At 37.2% G+C, this 21806-nt stretch overlaps 1 protein-coding gene across 1 annotated transcript in view; it reads right to left on the bottom strand.

Annotated features, from left to right (window-relative positions):
• CNBD1 (cyclic nucleotide binding domain containing 1) overlaps positions 1-21806 on the bottom strand; it is a 383222-nt gene that overhangs the window by 82275 nt on the left and 279141 nt on the right. The window contains exons 7-8 of the mRNA XM_070382901.1: positions 8051-8058; positions 4343-4361 (exon numbers count right to left, since the gene is read on the bottom strand). Of these exons, the coding sequence (XP_070239002.1) occupies positions 4343-4361; positions 8051-8058 (27 nt within the window). The remainder of the gene's footprint in view (positions 1-4342; positions 4362-8050; positions 8059-21806) is intronic.

Genomic DNA, 21806 nt, shown 5'->3' with positions numbered 1-21806 from the left:
TTAGGATATAGGGAGATCAAATGTGAGAATGTATTATCCAGGGGCTATGAAAGATGTGCACAGGCATTCTGAGCCCCTGAAGACTAGGTGAAATGTGTGTGTGGAGAGGTCCACTGAAATGCGCTGTGACCTTCAGATGGGAGCCTCAGCTACTGACACTGCAGAGCGGGAATCAGGAACAAATACTCTGACCTCCATTCTCTTGCTCTTTCTGGTCTCTACTGATTGAATCCAATTGCAGGCCAGTGGGCAAAAGAGCCCTTGGATTTAATCCCTACAAGCTAGCCTTGGGGTGAAAAGTAAAGGATAGAAGGATAGAAGGTGACTCTGGGGAGTAAGGGAGAAGGATAACTGTCCAAACTTTGCTGCCTTGTTAACTTTTCAGCTTATCATTTAGATGCCCTTGGATATCTGGCTTAGTCTTACCTTTTCACTTTCTCTTTACTCCTTCTTTAGCTCTGCCCTTTATCCATTTACCACTGAATTTTCTAAACTTCACAGCTGCCAAGTATGTGTTTATTTTCATATCTAAATCATTGCTCAAAACAGGATTCTTCACACACACACAAAAGATGTGCTGTCTCCCTTACTTTATAATCAAATCTTATCTTTTAAAAGTTATCACAAATTCCTCCTTCTCAACAAGCATTATTTGACATTGAACCCATAGTGTCTCCCCTGCCTCTGAAATGCTGTAGAACTTCTTTGTCCCAGTTAATTTAGCACTCCATAAAGATTATCTCATGTTGTCATATAATTTGTATGTGTACATATATTGAGCACCCAGTCAAATTATAAATAAATATAAAATAATTATTAAAATAATTATAAATTATTTCTTTAGAGGCAAGAAATGTTCCTCTAAGCTTATGTTCTCCATAACATGTAAGAAAGTTTTATGAATATTGCATATTAGACTTCAAATTTGAGAACAATGACAATATTGAACTCATTTTTATTTTCTCAATACTCAGCAGTCAGTACACACACAACACGGATGCTTAATTAAGGTTTGTTGAATTAACAGTATTAAAATAACCAATGAAAGAATAAATTATGTGCTTCTATAACTTATTCTCTAGGTAAAATAGCTAATTGCTTTTCTGATTATAAGATATTTACAGAGTGTAGCTATGAAATTGTCTTTCTTTGTGTACATATAATAGTTGAAATAAAAACATAATTGATTTTGAATAATGTTAAAACTCATTATAATAACAAAATATTGAAAGTCAGCTATCATTGTTTGATATTAAATAGTGAATCAATTTCATAGAATTGGATAAAATGAAAAAGTATACTTTGTTTCATGTTTAAGTAAGAATGCAAAGAAAAAGCTTTTTCCTTTTTCCTTTGTAAAATCTGGTATATCTTGAACCACAATTGAACCATCACTTCAGTTCAGTTCAGTCGCTCAGTTGTGTCCAACTCTTTGCAACCCCATGAATCGCAGCACACCAGCCTCCCTCTATCACCGTAGTTGTCATAAAAATGAATATAACTCTGGTTATAAGAGCATAGAAATACTAGAAATGAATGTCAGGAGGCGCACCAGGGACTTAATCTAATTTAAATGTCTTTATGTGTTTGTTCTTCCATAAAATATACTCACATTATTATCAATTTATGTGGAAATACGTGAATCTGCTCATCAAATGTTTTAATCAAAATGGATTCCACAAGGATCATTTTTAAATCACCAATTGAAAAATGGTTTCTGCAAAGAAAACTTATTCAAGGTGTAATATTAGAAAGATAAGTATAGAAGTTGTTGAGGTAAGAGATGGGAACAAGTCCACATGGGGAGCATGAAGGATTATATCCCAAACTTCTGATTGTATATGGTGGTCTTCAAATGACCAAAGAGTACAGTTAGAAAAATTGTGTGATTGAACACATTTCCGGCCATCTGCTGTAGAGATGCACCATAACGTTTGGAAAGAATAAATGCTAAATTGCGCCTAGACAGAAGCGGTCATTTCAGTTCCTAAGAAAAAAAAATCTCGTATTACAAAGGCACCAGTCACGTTCAATGCTCAAAATATTAGGAAGACAATACCACAAAAATGAAGGTACTGAAATTACACTAAAGGGTCTTGTCTTCATGGAGAACTTTGTCTATATATGGTATCTATGTCTATTTAGCATCCTTGCTTGGGAAATCCCATGGACAGAGGAGCCTGGTGGGCTGCAGTACATGGAGTCACAAAAGAGTCGGACACAACTTAGTGACTAAACCACAACAGAATTATTAAAAGGTTTTGCATAATGCCAAACTAACTTCTGAGAATTTTGTGTCAGAAATATATACATCTGTTCAACAGCACGTCCCCTCTCCTGCCTTACTTGTTAACAGAAACCTGGTTTCTTTAAGGCATGAGGTTTCAAAGTGCCTGGGGATCATGGATTAAGCCCATGGTGCTGAAGGCTGATTGTTCTAGGCTAACAGGGTGATAAATTCACTCTTATCAATTCTGAGTTGAAAGGTGGACTGTCTTAGTCCATCAGGCTGCTGTAACAAAATGCCACGGACTGTGTGGCTTTTAAAGAAGAGACATTGCCCATAGTTCTGGAAGCTGAAAGTCTGAGATCAAGGTGCAAGCATGGCAGTGAAAGCCTTCTTCTAGGTTGCAAAATTCTTGTATGCTCATATGATAGAAGACAGTTGAGAGGTCTCTCCAAGCCACTTTTACAGGCTCAGTATCATTCAAAGTGCTCTACTCTTATAACCTAAAAGCCCTACTTCTTAATACCATCACCCTGGGTGTTAATATTTCAGCATATGCATTTTCAGTTCAGTTCAGTCTCTCAGTCGTGTCTGACTCTTTGCAACCCCATGAATCGCAGCACGCCAGGCCTCCCTGTCCATCACCAACTCCCAGAGTTCACTCAGACTCACGTCCATCAAGTCAGTGATGCCATCCAACTATCTCATCCTCTGTCATCCCCTTCTCCTCCTGCCCCCAATCCCTCCCAGCATCAGAGTTTTTTCCAATGAGTCAGCTCTTTGCATGAGGTGGCCAAAGTACTGGAGTTTCAGCTTCAGCATCACTCCCTCCAAAGAAATCCCAGGGCTGATCTCCTTCAGAATGGACTGGTTGGATCTCCTTGCAGTCCAAGGGACTCTCAAGAGTCTTCTCCAACACCACAGTTCACAAGCATCAATTCTTTGGCGCTCAGCCTTCTTCACAGTCCAACTCTCACATCCATACATGACCACAGGAAAAACCATAGCATTTTAAGAGAATACAAACATTCAGACCACGGACCTATGACCCTGTCTTGCCAGTGAGACAGGAGTGGAGGTTTGTGCCATCTGGGCTTTTTGTGGAAATGTTTTCTCCAGTAATGAAAGGACACGTGCTGCGCCACCCCGTGTCTGGAAGAGTGAAAACAACTGAGGGAGAAAGGCAGCATTCTAAGAACGGCAGCACCAAAATGGCAAGGACCCAACAGAAGCAGAGGAGATTAAGAAGAGGTGGCAAGAATACACAGAACTGTACAAAAAGCCAATGATCTGGCTAGCCGTGATGGTGTGGTCACCCACCTAGAGCCATACATCCTGTGAAGTCAAGTGAGCCTGAGGAAGCATTACCATGAACAAAGATAGTGGAGGCGATGAGATTCCATCTGCGCTATTTTAAGTCTTAAAAGATGATGCTGTTAAAATGCCTCACTCAATATGCCAGAAAATTTGGAAAACCTAGCAGTGGCCACAGGACTGGCAAAGGTCAGTTTTTATTTCAACTGCAAAGAAGGGCAATATCAAAGAATGTTCAAACTACCATACAGTTGTATTCATTTCACATGTCAGCAAAGCAATGCTCAATATCCTTCCAGCGAGGTTTCAACAGTACTTGAACTGAAAACTTCCAGATGATTTAGAAAAGGCAGAGGAACCAGAGGTCAAATTGTCAACATCCATTAGATCATAGAAAAAGCTAAAGAATTCCAGAAAACATCTTCTGTTTCATTGACTACACTAAAGCCTCTGACTATGGATCACAGCAAACTGTGGAAAATTCTTTAAGAGATGGGAATACCAGCCCACCTCACCTGCCTCCTGAGAAACCCGTATGCAGGTCAAGAAAGAGCAGTTAGAACGGGCATGGAACAGTGGACTGGTTCAGTTGAGAAAGGAGTACATTAAGGCTGGATATCTTCACCCTGCTTAGTTAACTTATATGCAGAGTGGTGGTGGTGGTGGTGGTTATTCACTAAGTCATGTCCGACTCTTGCGATCCCATGGACTGTAGCTTCCCAGGATCTTCTATCCATGGGGTTCTCCAGGCAAGAATACTGGAGTGGGTTGACATTTCCTTCTCCAAGGAATCTTCCCAACCCAGGAATCAAACCCAGGCCTCCTGCATTGCAGGCAGATTGTTTACTGACTGAGCTACAAGGGAAGCCTCATCATGCAAAATGTCAGGCTGGATCACAGGCTGGAATCAAGACTGCTGGGAGAAATATCAACAACCTTGGATATGCAGATGATACCGCTCTAATGGCAAAAAGCAAAGAGGAACTAAAGAACCTTTTCATGAGGGTGAAAGAGGAGAGTGAAAAAGCTGGCTTGAAACTCAGCATCAAAAACTAAGATCACAGCATCTGGTCCCATTATTTTATGGCAAATAAAAGGGGGAAAAATGGAAACAGTGACAGGTTTTATTTTCTAGGGCTCCAAAATCACTGGGGATGATGACTGCAGCCATGAAATTAAAAGACACTTGCTCCTTGAGAGAAAAACTATGACAAACCTAAACAGTGTATTAAAAGCCAGAGTCATCACTTTGTTGACAAAAAGTCTGTAGGAGAATTCTTGAGAGTCCCTTGGATAGCAAGAAGATCAAACTAGTCCATCCTAAAGGAAATCAACCCTGAATATTCGCTGGAAGGACTGATGCTAAAGCTGAAGCTCCAAACCTTTGGCAACCTGATGCAAAGACCTGCCTCACTGGAAAAGACCCTGCTGCTGGGAAAGATTGAAGGCAAGAGGAGAAGAGGGTAACAGAGGATGAGATGGTTCGATAGCATCACCTACTCAATGGACATGGGTTTGAGGAAAGTCCAGGAGATAGTGAAGGACAGGGAAGCCCGTACGCTACAGTCCATGGGGTCACTAAGAGTTGGACATGACTTAGTGACTGAACAACAATAACAAACCACAGTTAAAATAGCAACAGGAGAAAATAGACAAATAATATACAAGGGAACTCCCATAAAGTTATTAGTTGATTTCTCAATGGAAAGTCTACAAGCCAAAAGAAAATGGCAAGATAAATTTAAAGTGATGAGAAGGAAGAAATTACAACCAGGAATACTTTACCAAGCAGGACTTTTATTCTGATTTGATAGAGAAATCAAAAGCATTACAAACAAGCAAAAGTTAATAGAATTCAGTGCCATCAAATCAGCTTTGCAACAATTGCTAAAGGAACCTCTCTAGACAGGAAACACAAAAGAAGAAAAAGACCTACAAAAAATAAACCCAAAACAATTAAGAAATGGAAATAGGACCATTCATATCAATAATCACCTAAATGAAAATTGATTAAATGCACCAACCAAAAGACAAAGACTGGTTGGATGCATGAAAACGTGTGCATGTATACACTTTCACCTAACACATCACTCTACCCAACCTCCCAAATCGTATGCAATTATTTTATATTGTTAGGTTAGTCATGTTTCCGATATGACTTACAAATGTAATTGTCTTTTATTTTTTGTCTATTGATTGTGAAAACTGATAAAACATATTTTTCTACTGTAACTAAGTAACTATTACTCATTTTAATACCATTGTATCATGATTTGTCAGTAGAAAATGATAGAATTCTATATCACTAAAGCTAACATTTAATAGGAAAATCGGTAATCAGTTTTTTAAAATCCAGATGCATATAAGAATTATCCTGGAATTTTTTGAAAAAATGCAAATGCTCAAGTATTGTTTTTTCTCCAACACCCCAGGTTGATTCTAATGAGCAGCCATGTTTAAAAATGACTGGACTATATGATAACCTTTATTCTTATCTAGTTTGTTTCACTCTTTAAATTTAATTTTCCACACTCTCATTTAATTTAGTTAATGTTTTCCAAGTTTTCTGTCTCATTTTTGATGTTTTTTTTCTCAAATGTAGTAGAAAAATTTTTAATGTATTTAAAATAACATACTTTTTAGGTAGCATATATTTTTGCCTAACAAAAATTTATCACATGTGGTTCCACTTGTCTGAATAAGTATGAATAGAATGTTAGATTTCTAATTTATATTTACTCAAAATTTTGATATATTTCCATTTATTCTGGCATCTAGTATTACTGCTAAAATCTAGAAAGTTTATTATCTTAGTCATTTAAGAAAATAATTGAAAGAGGTTTGAAACATGTAATCCAGTTCTGAGAATATAAAGAAATACTGTGTTGTAAAAAAAAAAAAAAAAAAAAAAGGATATGACACAGTATTACTAACTATAGATTTTGTTCAAATTTCACAAAATTTTATGTTACTGTCCATTATTTGTTTTCATACTTTATTCAAGATTCCACATTCTATTTAGTTGCATTGAGCAGCTTTAGCTGAAATCAACAAATTCTGATAAATTTTCTTTTCATTTTTACTGTTACAAATATTTTCTAATTTTCCTTGTTATGGCTTCTTAGCCTATCATTTAAAAGTGGACATTTAATTCCCAAACACATGGGGTTTTAAAGTATCTGACATTAATTTCTCATTTCAGTGCTTTCTTCTCTGCAACCGCCCTATGTGTTTTTCAGTCTTTTAAGTTTACTGATGCTTTCAATGACTAAGTCAAAGATTTCTCTTGGTAAATGTCACACCGCATGTGAAAATATGAAGGTTATTTTCAAATATCTTTGATATTGATTTCTAACATAATAACTTTAGATGATGAAATTTTTACACATTGTTTTCTGTTCCTGTATATATTCCAGTGTCTCTTGATTTATAGTGTGTGGGAACTTAAATAGAATTTGTATCTTGCTGTTTTGTGAAAACTGTATAAATTTTAATTATGTTGAATTTGCTCATAGTGCTTTTCAAGCCTACTATTTCCTTCTTTTCTGTCTATTTATTCTACTAATCTTTGAGAGTTTGGTATTGAAACTCTAACTAAAAATCTTAATTTATCTACTAAAAATAATTATAATATATAGCAAAAATATATGTTACTTTGTTCTGTATTTCCCAAGTAAGTCTTCTATAAATGTGTCATCATACTATCATAATTAAAAATATCATATAGGCAGCATAATTTTTACTTTTTCTAACTTATTTTCAAACAATAGTTTGTTTTCTATGATTTAAGGTTAATTTTTAGTTATACCACATATTTTAACTGTGAAAACAGAAGGTCTCTACATGATAAGAAATACCTTCGTGTTTCAAATCCATCACAAGCTATATATGTTGAATTTTTAAATGATTGGAGAAACAATTGTATGTTAAGTTCCCATCTTTTTTGACTGACTTTTTGGTTTTTAACTTTTAAATAATCTAATATTTAACATTTCAAGAACAAAATACTGCACATATTTTAAATTTAGATAAAATAAATGTAATCTGTAAAAACAGTAGCAGTACATACAAGTTAAATTTGATTTACTCTTATCAAACACCTTAAAAGTTTATGGAATGCTAGGCAACAGAGAAATATAAACTCCCCAACCTCAAGGAAGTCACCTTAACATGCAGAGTTGAGACAGGGGTTCAGAAAGACCAACCTCTAAGATAGCAGAAAACCATCCAAGACGAGCCCTAAATGAATGAAATAAGAGAAGGAGGGGATCAGAAGTCTGGATGAAGAATGTATCCCTGACAAGTATTTTGATATGGAGAGGCAATAAAAGGAAGACAACCAGCTTAGAGAACAGCATACCTAGAAGATCAGGCAACCTTTACTTTCAGAAATCTGGAGACCTGGAAATTAAATATCCTGAAATTCTTTATACTTATCAAACATGACTTTGTTTTAGTCTTCAGGATATCCCAATATTCTGCTTGCCCTATAGCTTTGATGGGGAACACATGTATACCTGTGGTGGATTCATTTTGATATTTGGCAAAACTAATACAATTATGTAAAGTTTAAAAATAAAATAAAATTAATTAAAAAATTATTTGGAATAAATTACCATTTGAAAATATTTGTTGAGCTTTATTCTGGATCTAGAGATGAAATTGCTATTCAACTATCATATTAAAATGATGTATTATTTCTCCAGCGGGAACAACCATTTATCACTGCTTCTGAAGTCCCCCCAAATTTATACAAATATCTGATGAAGCTTGAAATGTTTTGGACAGTATGAGTAAGATCCTCATGGCTCAATTACCCTCAGGTATAAGAAAGACACAATCTTTGCTGCTAACACAGATTAGAACTATTTAGTAGTAGGGAGACTGAAAACTCAGGATTCAACGATCAAGTGATTAACTTGCTCAAAATATGCTTGCTCTACTTTAAGGACGCATGCATTTTAGCAACAAATTTGTTTTACCAATTCCGACCTCTGTCCCCATCCTTACCTCCTAATCCTCACTCGCACAATTTGTTATTGACTGACTAGCTAGCAACTGATAAAGGCCAAGAAAGTAGTCCTCTGAGAGGGGATATATTCCTATAAAACATAGGAATTAATCAATATTTAATATGAAGTGAAGTGTTAGTCACTCCTTCGTGTCTGACTCTTTTCGACCCCATGAACTGTAGCCTGCCAGGCTCCTCTGTTCATGGGATTCTCCAGGCAAGCATACTGGAGTGGGTTGCCATTCCCTTCTCCAGAGGATCTTCCCAGCCCAAGGATCAAACCCGGGTCTCCTCCATTGCAGGCAGATTCTTTACCTTTGAGCTACAGGGAAATCCAATATTTAACATAAATATCAGTAGTTAAATTTATTCAGTGAGCAATGAAATTATGTACATGTGCTTATTACCTCTGGTTACCCAATGTATTCAATTAAAAAAAAAAGGCAGACCCATTGCTTTTTCTAATTTTAGCAAGAATATAAATGATATAATTATAGCTCCTGAAATGATTGCAAATAAATATCATTTTGTTTCCTGTATGCATGCACTGGTACTGGTATTACATTATTTAAAGTATTTGAATGACAAAGGTATACAATTTTAATCACTGTGTACTTCAGCTGTCATAATATCACTATATTATATATTATTCTAATACCATAGTAGTGATCATCTAATTATCCTTCTTTTTTCATCTACCAGACACCATGAAGAATACTTCTATTGTTATTTTTTCAAAAATATACCACATCTAAATTATTGTGTTGAATGCTGTTGTGAGTATAAACCAATGTATATGATTTCACACAGTGTTCAAGTAAATACAAACTCCTTAAACCCCAAATTCAAGATCTTCTACTCTCCTAACTATCTTTAGAATTATTACCAAAATATGCCCTCAGATGTGTTTATTTAGTCATGAGGTTTATTCATTGATACACACACACAAAAATACTTTGTGGATTTTGATTCTATTTTCTTAGCAGCTCTTTATAAACACAGAGAATGCCTTCCTTAATTTATTCTATCCATTTCTAATCTAATCACTTCAAACTACTTTATCTGTTGACTACTCTCTTTGCTTTAATACTACTACTCTTTGCTTTAAACTTAAATAGTAATTGCTCCCTGTAAAGTTTATTTGGCAATTTAGATCTGTTACTATTAGGCAATAGTTATAACAGAAATGTATTGAGCCCTTGTTTTGTGGAAAGCAGTTTCATCAATCATCTTATTTAATCTTCAGAAGAGTAGTAAGAGGAGGATATTAATAATACTATCACTACCTCTAAATCTGTTTTACAAATGCAGAAATAGAGCTTTAGAAAAATAATGGAACAAATGACTAGTAAACAGCAGGGTCAGGATTCAAGCCTATGATTGTTTCATATCAAACTCTGTGCTTTTGTATCATACTTTTCATTACTTCAAACTGCACTTAGAATTTCCCTTATTCTTTACCTTCTCTCTCTAACTATGTACTTTCTTCTTAATATGGATGTGTAAGACTATCCTATACATCTGGTGATCAAACCAGTCCATCTTAAAGGAAATCAGTCCTGAATACTCATTGGAAGGACTGATGCTGAGGCTGAATTTCCAACACTTTGGCCACCTGATATGAAGAACTGACTTATTGGAAAAGATCCTGATGCTGGGAAAGTTTGAAGGCGGGAGGAGAAGGGGATGACAGAGGATGAGATGGTTGGATGGCATCACCAAATCGATGAACATGGGTTTGAGCAAACTCTGGGAGTTGCTGATGGACAGGGAGGCCTGGTGTGCTGCAGTCCATGGGGTCACAAAGAGTTGGACGTGACTGAGAGACAGACTGATGCATTCTGGCAAGCATACAAGGGTCTACAGCATTGAGATATATAATTCTATTTGGTAAGTGGTGAAATGGAATTTTGGAGATTGTGATAGACAGCTGTAACTAGATATATAGATAACTAGAAATAGTAAAACTAAATTGTGGACAGAAAGGACACATTAATTAGCAATGATGGCAATACAGAATAACCAGAGCAAACAAGGACAAATGTGAGTTTCAAGATCATGGGTTAGCCAGATATCCCTGTTAGAAGACTGATTAAGCTTTCATTCGTCTAGTCAAGGCTATGGTTTTTCCTGTGGTCATGTATGGATGTGAGAGTTGGACTGTGAAGAAGGCTGAGCGCCGAAGAATTGATGCTTTTGAACTGTGGTGTTGGAGAAGACTCTTGAGAGTCCCTTGGGCTGCAAGGAGATCCAACCAGTCCATTCTGAAGGAGATCAGCCCTGGGATTTCTTTGGAAGGAATGATGCTAAAGCTGAAACTCCAGTACTTTGGCCACCTCATGCAAAGAGTTGACTCATTGGAAAAGACTCTGATGCTCAGAAGGATTGGGAGCAAGAGGAGAAGGGGACGACAGAGGATGAGATGGCTGGATGGCATCAATGACTCGATGGACATGAGTTCTCAGTGAACTCCGGGAGTTGGTGATGGACAGGGAGGCCTGGCATGCTGCGATTCATGGGGTTGCAAAGAGTCCGACAGGACTGAGTGAATGATCTGATCTGATCTGATGGTCTAACCAATGAATAAGAAACAAATTCCTAATGAGTTAACTACTAAAGTTAGGTAGTACATGCTAGGAACCTGCCTCAATACAAATGGGAACACAGGAAGGAAGATCTGTGACATGGTTTGGAGGCAAGGAAGGACAGGATAGGGAAAAACAGAATCTCCATCATGTATATAAGCTTCTCTTCCCAAGATTATGGCTCCTGAAAATGCTACTCAAGAAGCAGAGATTCTCAAGTGGGAATGAAAATACCTAGTTCCTGACACAATGAGTATACTCACTGCTGAAGACCTACTGAATGTATCATACCTAAGAAATGATGTGTCCAGTAGGATTTAATTTGGTGGAAAACTTTTAGGAAGTGTTTAGGATAAGGATTGACTCCAGCCTAACAGCCATGGTAAAAGTTGGAGGAGAGTTAATTATCCTGAAGTATGCATCAATATTCTTAATATTTTGTTCTTAATCTGATGCAATTACATTAACAGTAATGATGAAAATGAAAGCGCTCAGTCATGGCCAACTTTTTGTGACCCCATGGACTATACAGTCCATGGAATTCTCCAGGCCAGAATACTGGAGTGGGTAGATTTTCCCTTCTCCAAGGATCTTCCCAACCCAGGGATCAAACCCAGGTCTCCTGCATTGCAGGCAGATTCTTTACCAGCTGAGCCACAAGGGAAACCCAATAATAATAACACACTCAGATCAGATCAGTCGCTCAGTCGTGTCCCATTCTTTGCGACCCCATGAATCGCAGCACGCCAGGCCTCCCTGTCCATCACCAACTCCCAGAGTTCACTGAGATTCACATTCATCGAGTCAGTGATGCCATCCAGCCATCTCATCCTCTGTCGTCCTCTTCTCCTCTTGCCCCCAATCCCTCCCAGCATCAGAGTCTTTTCCAATGAGTCAACTCTTCGCATGAGGTGGCCAAAGTACTGGAGTTTCAGCTTTAGCATCATTCCTTTCAAAGAAATCCCAGGGCTGATCTCCTTCAGAATGGACTGGTTGGATCTCCTTGCAGTCCAAGGGACTCCCAAGAGTCTTCTCCAACACCACATAATACACTATTGTTTATTAAACCCATAGTCTATGCCAGAAACAGGATGATGAACACAATTCAAAACATATTAGATACAGAAAAGCAATGCTCAGAGGCAAGTTTACAATCCATATCCTAATACAAGCCTACCTAGAGAAACAAGAAAAACATCAAACAAACAAGCTAAATCTTACACCTAAAGCAACTAGAAAAAGAACAACAAAAACAAAGTTAGTAGAAGGAAATAAATCATAAAAATCAGAGTGGTTATAAATTAAAAAATAAATGAAGAAGACAATAGCAAAGATCAATGAAACTTAAAGCTGGTTCTTTGAGAAGATAAAATTGACAAACCATTAGCTAGACCCATCAAGAAGAAAAGGGAGAGAAGACTTTTATCAATAAAATTAGAAATGAAAAAGGAGATATTACAATAGACAATGTAGAAATATAAAGGATCATAAAAGACTATTACAAGCAATTTTATGCCAATAAAATGGACAATCTAAAATAAATGAGTAAATTCTCAGAAAACTACAATCTTCCAAGATTGAAACAGGAAGAAATAGAAAATATGAACATACCAATCACAGGCAATGAAATAAAATCTGTGATCAAAAATCTTTCACAAAATAAAACCTTGAGACCAGATGGCTTCACAGGTGAATTCTAAATGTTTAGAGAAGAGGTAACACCTATCCTGCTCAAACTCTTCCAGAAAATTGCAGAGGAAAGAAAACTCCCAAACTCATTCTAGGAGGCCACCATCCTCCTGATACCAGAACCAGACAAAGATACCATACACAAAAAAAGAAAATCACAGACCATATCACTGATGAACAAAGATGCAAAAATCCTTAACAAAATTCTAGTAAACAGAACCCAGCAACACATTAAAGGAATCGAGCAAGTGGAGTTTATCCCTGGGATATAAGGGTTCTTTAATATATATACAAATCAATCATTGTGTTAACTATATTAATACAATGAAAGATAAATATCATACGATCATCTCAACAGATGCAGAGAAAACGTTTGACAAAATTCAACACCTATTTATAATAACTCTTCAGAAAGGAGGCACAGAAGGAACCTACCTCAACATAATAAAGGCCATCTATGACAAACCCACAGCAAACATTCTCAATGGTGAAAACCTGGAAGCATTTCCTCCAAAATCAGGAGCAAGACAAGGGTACCCACTCTCGCCACTATCATTTAATATATTTTTGGAAGTCCTAGCCACAGAAATCACATGAGAAAAAGAAATAAAAGGAATACAGACTGAAAAGAAGAAATAAAACCCTCATTTGCTGATGACATGATTCTATGCACAGGAAACCCTAAAGATGCCACCAGGAAATTACTAGCCTAAATCAATAAATATAGTAAATTTGTGGGATATAAAATTAATAGACAGAAATCCCTTGCATTCCTATTCATGAACAATGAAAAATCAGAAAGAGAAATTAGTGAAAAAATCCCATTCACCATTGCAGCAAAAAGAATAAAATACCTAGGAATAAGCCCACCTAAAGAGACAAAAGACCTGTGTGCAGAAATCTATATGACACTGATGAAAGAAATCAAAGATGACACAAACAGATGGAGAAATATATCATATTCTTGGATTGGAAGAATCAGTATTGTGAAAATGACTATACTACTCAAAACAATCTATAGATTCAATGCAATCTGTATCAAAATACCAATGGTATTTTCCACCACTGAAAAAGCACTAGAACAAATGGAAACACAAAAGACCCTGAAGAGCTGAAGCGATCTTGAGAAAGAAGAGTGGAGCTGGAAGAATCAACCTTCCTGACTTCAGACCATACTGCAAAGAGACAGTCGTCAAGACAGTATGGTACTGGCATAAAAACAGAAATATAGACCAGTGGAACAAAGTAGAGCTATATCCATTCACCTATGGGCACCGTACCTTTGACAAAGGAGGCAAAAATATACAATGGTGAATAGACAGTCTCCTCAGTAATTGGTTTGGGAAAACCGTACAGCTACATTCAGAAGACTAAGACCATGGCCTCTGATCCCATCACTTCATGGCAAATAGATGGGGAAACAATGGAAACAGTGACAGAGTTTATTTTCTTGGGCTCCAAAATCACTGCAGATGGTGACTGCACCCATGAAATTAAAAGACGCTTGTTCTTGGAAGAAAAGTTTGGGCCAACCTAGACAACATATTAAAAACCAGAGATATTACTTTTCCAACAAAGGTTCATCCAGTCAAAGCTTTGGTTTTTCCAGTAGTCATGTATGGATGTGAGAGTTGGACCATAAAGACAGCTGAACACCAAGGAATTGATGCTTTTGAACTGCAATGTTGAAGAACACTCTTGAGAGTCCCTTGGACTGCAAGGAGATCTAACCAGTCCATCCTAAAGGCAAGCAGTCCTGAATATTCATTGGAAGGACTGATGCTGAAGCTGAAACTCCAATACTTTGGCCACCTGATGCGAAGAACGGACTCATTGGAAAAGACTCTGATGCTGGGGAAAATTGAAGGTGGAAAGAGAAGGGGACAACAGAGGATGAGATGATTGGATGGCATGACCAACTCAATGGACATGAGTTTGAGTAAACTCCAGGAGTTAGTGATGGACAGCGAGGCCTGGTGTGCTGCAGTCCATGGGGTCACAAAGAGCTGGACATGACTGAGCAACTGAACTGAACATGTAAAAGAATGAAACTAGAACATTTCCTAACATCATATACAAAAATAAAATGGATTATAGACTTAAATATAATGCCAGAAACCATAAAGCTCTTAGAGCAAAACATAGGCCAGTGCACACTTCGACATAAATCACAGCAAGATCCTCTTTGACTCATCTCCTAGAGTAATGGAAATAAAAATAGAAATAAACAAATGGGACCCAATTAAACTTAAATGTCTTTGCACAGCAAATGAAATAATAAACAAGATTAAAAGACAACAGAATGGGAGAACATAATTGCAAGTGAGACAAAGGATATAGCAGCTTATATGGTTCAATATTAGAAAAACAAACACCCCAATCAAAAAATGGGCAGAAGACCTAAACAGACTTTTCTCCGAAGAATACATACAGGTGGTCAACAAACACATGAAAAGATGTTCAATATTACTAATTGTTAGAGAATGCAAATGAAAACTACAGTGAGGCATCAACTCACAGCAGTTAGAATGGCTGTCATCAAAAAATCTACAAACAATAAATGCTGGAGAAGGTGTGGAGAAAAGGAAACTCTGCTACACTGTTGGTGGAAATGCAAACTGATATAGCTATTATGGAGAAGAATATGTAGATTCCTTAAAAAACTAGGAATAGATACCATATGACCCAGCAATCCCGCTACTAGGCATATACTCTGAGAAAAACCACAATTCTTAAGGACACATGTACCCCAATGTTCATTGCAGCACTATTTACAATAGCTAGGACATGGAAGCAAACGAGGTGACTACTGACAGATGAGTGGATAAAGATGCATGGTAATATATATATTGCTCAAGCATGAAAAGGAACTAATCTGAGTCAGTTATAGTGAGTTGTATGAACCTAGAGCCTGTTAAACACAGTAGAGTAAGTCAGAAAGAGAAAAACAAATATTGTGTATTAATACATACACACAGAATCTAGAAAAATGCTATTGATGAACTTATTTGCAAGGAGAGGGTGGAGATGCAGATGGAGAGATTGGACTTGTGGATTCGGTGGGGGGAGGAGAGGGTGAAACAAATGGAAAAAGTAGTGTAGACATATATACACTATCAAGTGTCAAATAGAGAGCTGGTGGGAAGTTGCTACATAACACAGGGAGCCCAGCCTGGCCCTCTGTGATGACCTAGAGGGGTGGGATGAGGGGAGAGGAAGGAGGCTTAAGAGGGAAGAGATACATGGAAAACTATGGCTGATTCCTATTGTTCTACAGCAGAAACCCACACAACCCTGTAAGGCAATCTTCCTCCAATTAAAAAATAAATTTAAACAAAAATAAAGGTTTTAACTTTTAGTTAAATTATATTGCTCAAAGGAAACCTATTTTCTCCAGTCTAGGATGTTACCAAGTCACATAACAAAATACTCACAAAGAGTCACAACCTACAACCAGGCAAGAAAACATGAGGGGTTCATGCAAAGTTCTCATTGTAAAAGGAACGGCCCCAAATATCAATAATTATTTCATCATATCACCTTCAGGGCAATTTTCTTCTCCCTGTCATATTTCTAGTCAGCTCCTTTGCTGGGCTATATAGTGACTACTTTCCTTTTTCTCAAATGAGAAATTTACTCAAGATTTGCTCCTTGAGTTCAACTCTTTCTTTTCAATACTATTTTCCTGAAGATTTTATCTGTCTTATGGATTTAATATCACATTTCTATGTAGACAATTTCAAAATTTATATCTCTAACCATTTCAAGATTATACTGTATACTCAACACAGCACTTAAAAATATTTACATAATAACTGTTTAATAAAACTAGTTGATTTAACTGAATTTTTAGCATGCATAAACACACACACAATGAAAAAACTTTTTTTACTCTGAGAAACTATCTTGTTGAAACTGATTTTTCGTGTGGCAAAACCCACAAGTAATATAGATATATTTCAATATCCCAGTGTTTGTCAAATGGGGGAGTTTCAAGAAAATTAATAAATAGTTTTATATGTAAGATTTCATGTGGAAATATATATAATCTATTCCATTCTATGTGTTATATGTTTTTTTATGTGTACACACAACATCCTATTACATTTGTATAGATACATTCTATTATATATTAAGCTATAATATCTCACAGGATACATACATTATATAGTATATGTTATACCTAAAACACATATAATATTAAGTGCAATATTTTCAATTATTCTAAGATGTTAAACTTGTATTCATAGAAATTTAAGTGATATAAAGTAGACTATATATACACACATAATAAAGATTGAATGGATATTTATGTAACAGAGTGCTCTGGGTAGTTTTCCTACAGTGAAAGTGAGTTTTCCTGTTGCTTCAGAGTATTAGAAATTAAAATGTGTAGGACTTGCATAGAGATTTATCAATCGTAACATTGATTTTGTGAACTTTAGCTCATTTTCCGCCTCGAGAGACTGTAAACTGAGATCAGAGTACTGATGGAAAAGACAGAGAGGTCTGTGTAGTGAGAGCTGTCAGAGTCCTGAAGTTATCTCCCTTCCTCCTCCTTCCCTTTGCCCAAAGCTCAAAGTGAGGACTGAAAGAAGCTCTTTCTGCCCCTTTCCTGTCTGCCTGCTTCTGTTCCTCTCTGGCCTTAAAAGAACTTCATTATAGGAATGAGATCACTAGATAATTTAACCTAACTCCTAACTTACTCTCCACTGAATGAATGCACATGGTGCCTTGCTAACCTGTTGATTCCTTTCCCAGATTGAAAGAAATAAGAATGAAGAATTAAGTAGTAAGAAAATGACTAGCTCTCTACTCCCAGTAGCCTCATTAGCAATCCTGCAGGCAGATCACGTGGGCAAGATAGCATCTGAAGAAAGATCAACAGGAGTCAGCCAGTCTGCATGCAAGGGAAAATGACACAGAACCCAACTTCCTGCCTGGATGATTCATTGAGACTCCAAAAGCAGTCATAGCCGAGCAGACTCTTCCGAGTTGATCTGGAGCACAAATCCACCTTCTCCCCAGGTTGCTAGAACTCTGAGAAAGCAATCTCCTTTCTCTGAGAAAGCAACCATTCACCTACCTTGTGAATATTGACTGGTTGATCAGTGGGCAGCCAAACCTGAGTTCAGTCACAAGAAGACAGGAAGCTGATGGGCTAAGTGTCTGGCTCTCCCTCTCCCATCAGCTAGGTGGACTCACCAAAGTTAAAGAGTGTGGAACTGTCTGCAAAGGGAGCAAACCTGGGGATCTGCCTGAAGTGGTGAATTGATTCAAAAGAGAGACTTCTGCGGTCTCCACTGCATGAAGCCAGGGATAAAAGTTGTATTAAATAACTCACTATACAGACATTGGGCTTCCCAGATGGCTCAAGTGGTAAAGACTCTGCCTGTCAATGCAGGAAACACAGAGACACAGGTCAGTCTCTGAGTTGGGAAGATCCCCTGGACAAGGAAATAAAAACCCACTCCAGTATTCTTTTTTTTTTAATTATTATTATTTTTTTTTAAATTTTTTATTCCTTTATTTCTCATGTGTTCCCCATCCTGAACCCTCCTCCCTCCTCCCTCCCCATACCATCCCTCTGGGTCGTCCCAGTGCACCAGCCCCAAGCATCCAGCATCGTGCATTGAACCTGGACTGGCATCTCGTTTCATACATGACATTTCATATGTTTCAATGCCATTCTCCCAAATCTTCCCACCCTCTCCCTCTCCCACAGAGTCCATAAGCCTGTTCTATACATCAGTGTCTCTTTTGCTGTCTCGTATACAGGGTTATGGCACCCCACTCCAGTACTCTTATCTGGAAAATCCCATGGATGGAGGAGCCTGGTAGGCTTCAGTCCATGGGGTTGCGAAGAGTCGGACACGACTGAGCAATTTCACTTTCCCTTTTCACTTTCATGCATTGGAGAAGGAAATGGCAACCCACTGCAGTGTTCTTGCCTGGAGAATCCCAGGGATGGGGGAGCCTGGTGGGCTGCCATCTATGGGGTCGCACAGAGTCGGACACAACTGAAGCGACTTGGCAGCAGCAGCAGCCAGTATTCTTGCCTGAAAAATAGCATGGACAGAGGAGCCTGGCAGGTTACAGTTCATTGGGTCACAAAGAGTCAGACATGACTGAGCATGCCAGGGAGTTACAGAAGAAAGGACATACAAAAGATTGCATTTAGACACCAAATCACTGACGGTAACCATAAATTCACCTCTGATATTTATTCTCCCTTCCTTCCTGATCCTCTGAGAGGAGCAGAAAAAGCAGTTAATGAATAGAAGAGGATGCAGAGTAAGAAAGAGGGAATAAACTATTGTGAACTCCTTCCCCCACTGCAGAATTATAGCTTAATAAGATGCAAGTTGTGTTCTCAAACGTGAGAGTTTGAAATTTTGATATGAAGATAAGACTGGAAATTTTAATATCTAAAAAATGAGGCTACTTGTTAATAACCGGGAATCTGACTGAGATTTCATCCAGGGAGCATGGAAAAATACTACTACACAGATTGTTTAAAGCTTTAAAAATATTAAAGCTATTTTGTAATTTTGCCCTGCTGCTGCTGCTAAGTCGCTTCAGTTGTGTCCGACTCTGTGCAACCCCATAGACGGCAGCCCACCAGGCTCCCCCATCCCCGGGATTCTCCAGGCAAGAATACTGGAGTGGGTTGCCATTTCCTTCTCCAATTTTTTTTTTTTTTTTTTTTTTTACCCTACTCGGTCCAAATTGTTCAATATACATTATCAAATGATTTTCATTCCACAAGTCTTCAAATGTTTATTGTTCAAAGAAAAGCTCTACTATTAAACTATAAAGTTATTTTTAGTAATAAAGAGCTTCCATTTAAAAATTGCTTGTATAATGTTGCTAAATGTTATCATGTCAAAAATACATCTTAATAAAAATACCAGCATAACCAAATATATATCAATTATAGGGACATATAAAGTATAAAATACAAAATAAGGTATAAAATGCAGTGTGTGTGTGTGTGTGTGTGTGTGTGTGTGTAACATACACCATACCATACCTGAGTTGACTCTAAGGAAACTTGATTCTCTTTATGAGTGTTCTTTGAAAAATTGTGAAACTAATAAAAATAAACTAAAGATTTTAAAACTACTTAGGATCCTTACTGATGATCTTGTAAATGAATGTTTTTTTCTCTCTTTTCCTTATAGGTGATGTGCTTACTCGCTCAGTCATGTCCGACTCTTTGTGACCCCATGGACTGTAGCCCTCTCCAGGCTCTTCTGTCTATGGGAATTCTCCAGGCAAGAATACTGAATGGGTAGTTGTTCCCTTCTCCAGGGGATCATCCAAACCCAGGGATCGGACCCCAGGTCTCCCATGTTGCAGGCAGATTCTTTACTGTCTGAGCCACCACAAAACAAATTTGCTTTACTATATAAATCAATATCAAGAAAAACGAAAACAAAAAATGTTATTTGTACTTTACCAATTTTTTAGTCCAATTTAGATCTGTAACAGGGAATAAGTGTGCTATGTTTGCATCTCAGGAAAAATGTATTTGATTCTTTGAATGTTTTTCACTTTATGCTCATTATACTCAGATAATGCCCACTTGTTTACAAAATTTTAAATTAAATAGTTAAGATAGTATTACTTCTCTTTTTTTATGTGATTCTCTGATTCAACACAATAAAAAAAGCAAATAGTGGTAAAGAAGCTAAATAGATGGAGGAAAAATAACACATAACCCTCTGTGAAAAACCACAAAACTCCCAAACATAAATAATATTTAATGCTTATTTTTTAAATAAATACACAGAAAAGCAAGTCAATAAAATTAGACAAAGAATAGCATGTTTTAAAATGTAACTCACGTTTCCTATAGAAAACAGAGTCAATAAAGATACTTAATATTTTTAGCAATCCAAATTAAATTATAGGCAATAGTCACATACTTTTTCTTCAGCAGACTTAAGAACAAAATCGCTAGAGTTGCTGACATGCAACAAAATTGTCTGCTTTTATCTATATTATTTTTTTAAATATTTTATAAGTACTAGAAAAAAAGAATGATTTAGAGTTATGAACTGCTTGCCAGCCAGCGTGCAATAAAAAGCCATTACTTTAGTACTGATAGCTCCTGGCCTGCTGTGGCAGTACAGTTGATAAAACTTTTAATGGTGTTGAACAGGGCTAGGGTATTGTCAGAAGACAACGCTTAGGAAGCTACAGTATCTCAGACTTTTGAGATGTTGAGAATGTTGAGAATGAGAACCATAGAAAAGAATAACTGAGTCATGTTTCTATACAGAAATAATTAACACGAAGTTGAAATTCAACTATAATTAAAAATAAATTTTCAAAAAGAATAACTGTTTGGGGGGATATAAATACAATGGATAAAGGAAATAATATTTTAGGAAAACTCATCATCAGCTTAAATTGATATAACCAAAGAACTCCATGGTAGCATATAAGGAAAACCTATTCTTCTATAGTTGGAAGACAGAAAAAGGTAAAAATTGGACTTAATATTTTATTATAAGGGTACCATAGCTCCAAATAATCTTGCATATACAACCCCAGCAAGTACTCTATTGAACTCTGAAACTCAGGGTAGAGACTTTAAAACCTGGTACATTAAGTCCAATCATAATTGCCATCTTTACTGTGAGAAAATATAGTGAATGCAATAAAAAACTGAGTTTGGGGGCTTCCCTCGTGGCTCAGTGGTGAAGAGTCCACCTGCCAATGCAGGGAACACAGGTTCAGTCCCTGATCCAGGGGCATCCCACATGCTGTGGGGCAACTAGGCCTGTGCGCCACCACTACTGAGCCTGTGCTCCAGAGCCTGGGGTCCGCGACTACCGAGCCCTCGTGCTGCAGCTACTGAAGCCCACATGCCCTAGAGCCCCGTGCTTCTCAACAAGAAAAACTACTGCAATGAGAAGCCCGTACTCTGCTACCGGAGAGTGGCCTCTGCTCTCTGAAACTAGAGGCAAAG

The sequence above is a fragment of the Bos mutus genome, chromosome 14 (assembly GCF_027580195.1).
Source record: "Bos mutus isolate GX-2022 chromosome 14, NWIPB_WYAK_1.1, whole genome shotgun sequence".
In the NCBI taxonomy this organism is placed as follows: domain Eukaryota; kingdom Metazoa; phylum Chordata; class Mammalia; order Artiodactyla; family Bovidae; genus Bos; species Bos mutus.
This window is presented reverse-complemented; position numbering and strand designations above follow the sequence as displayed.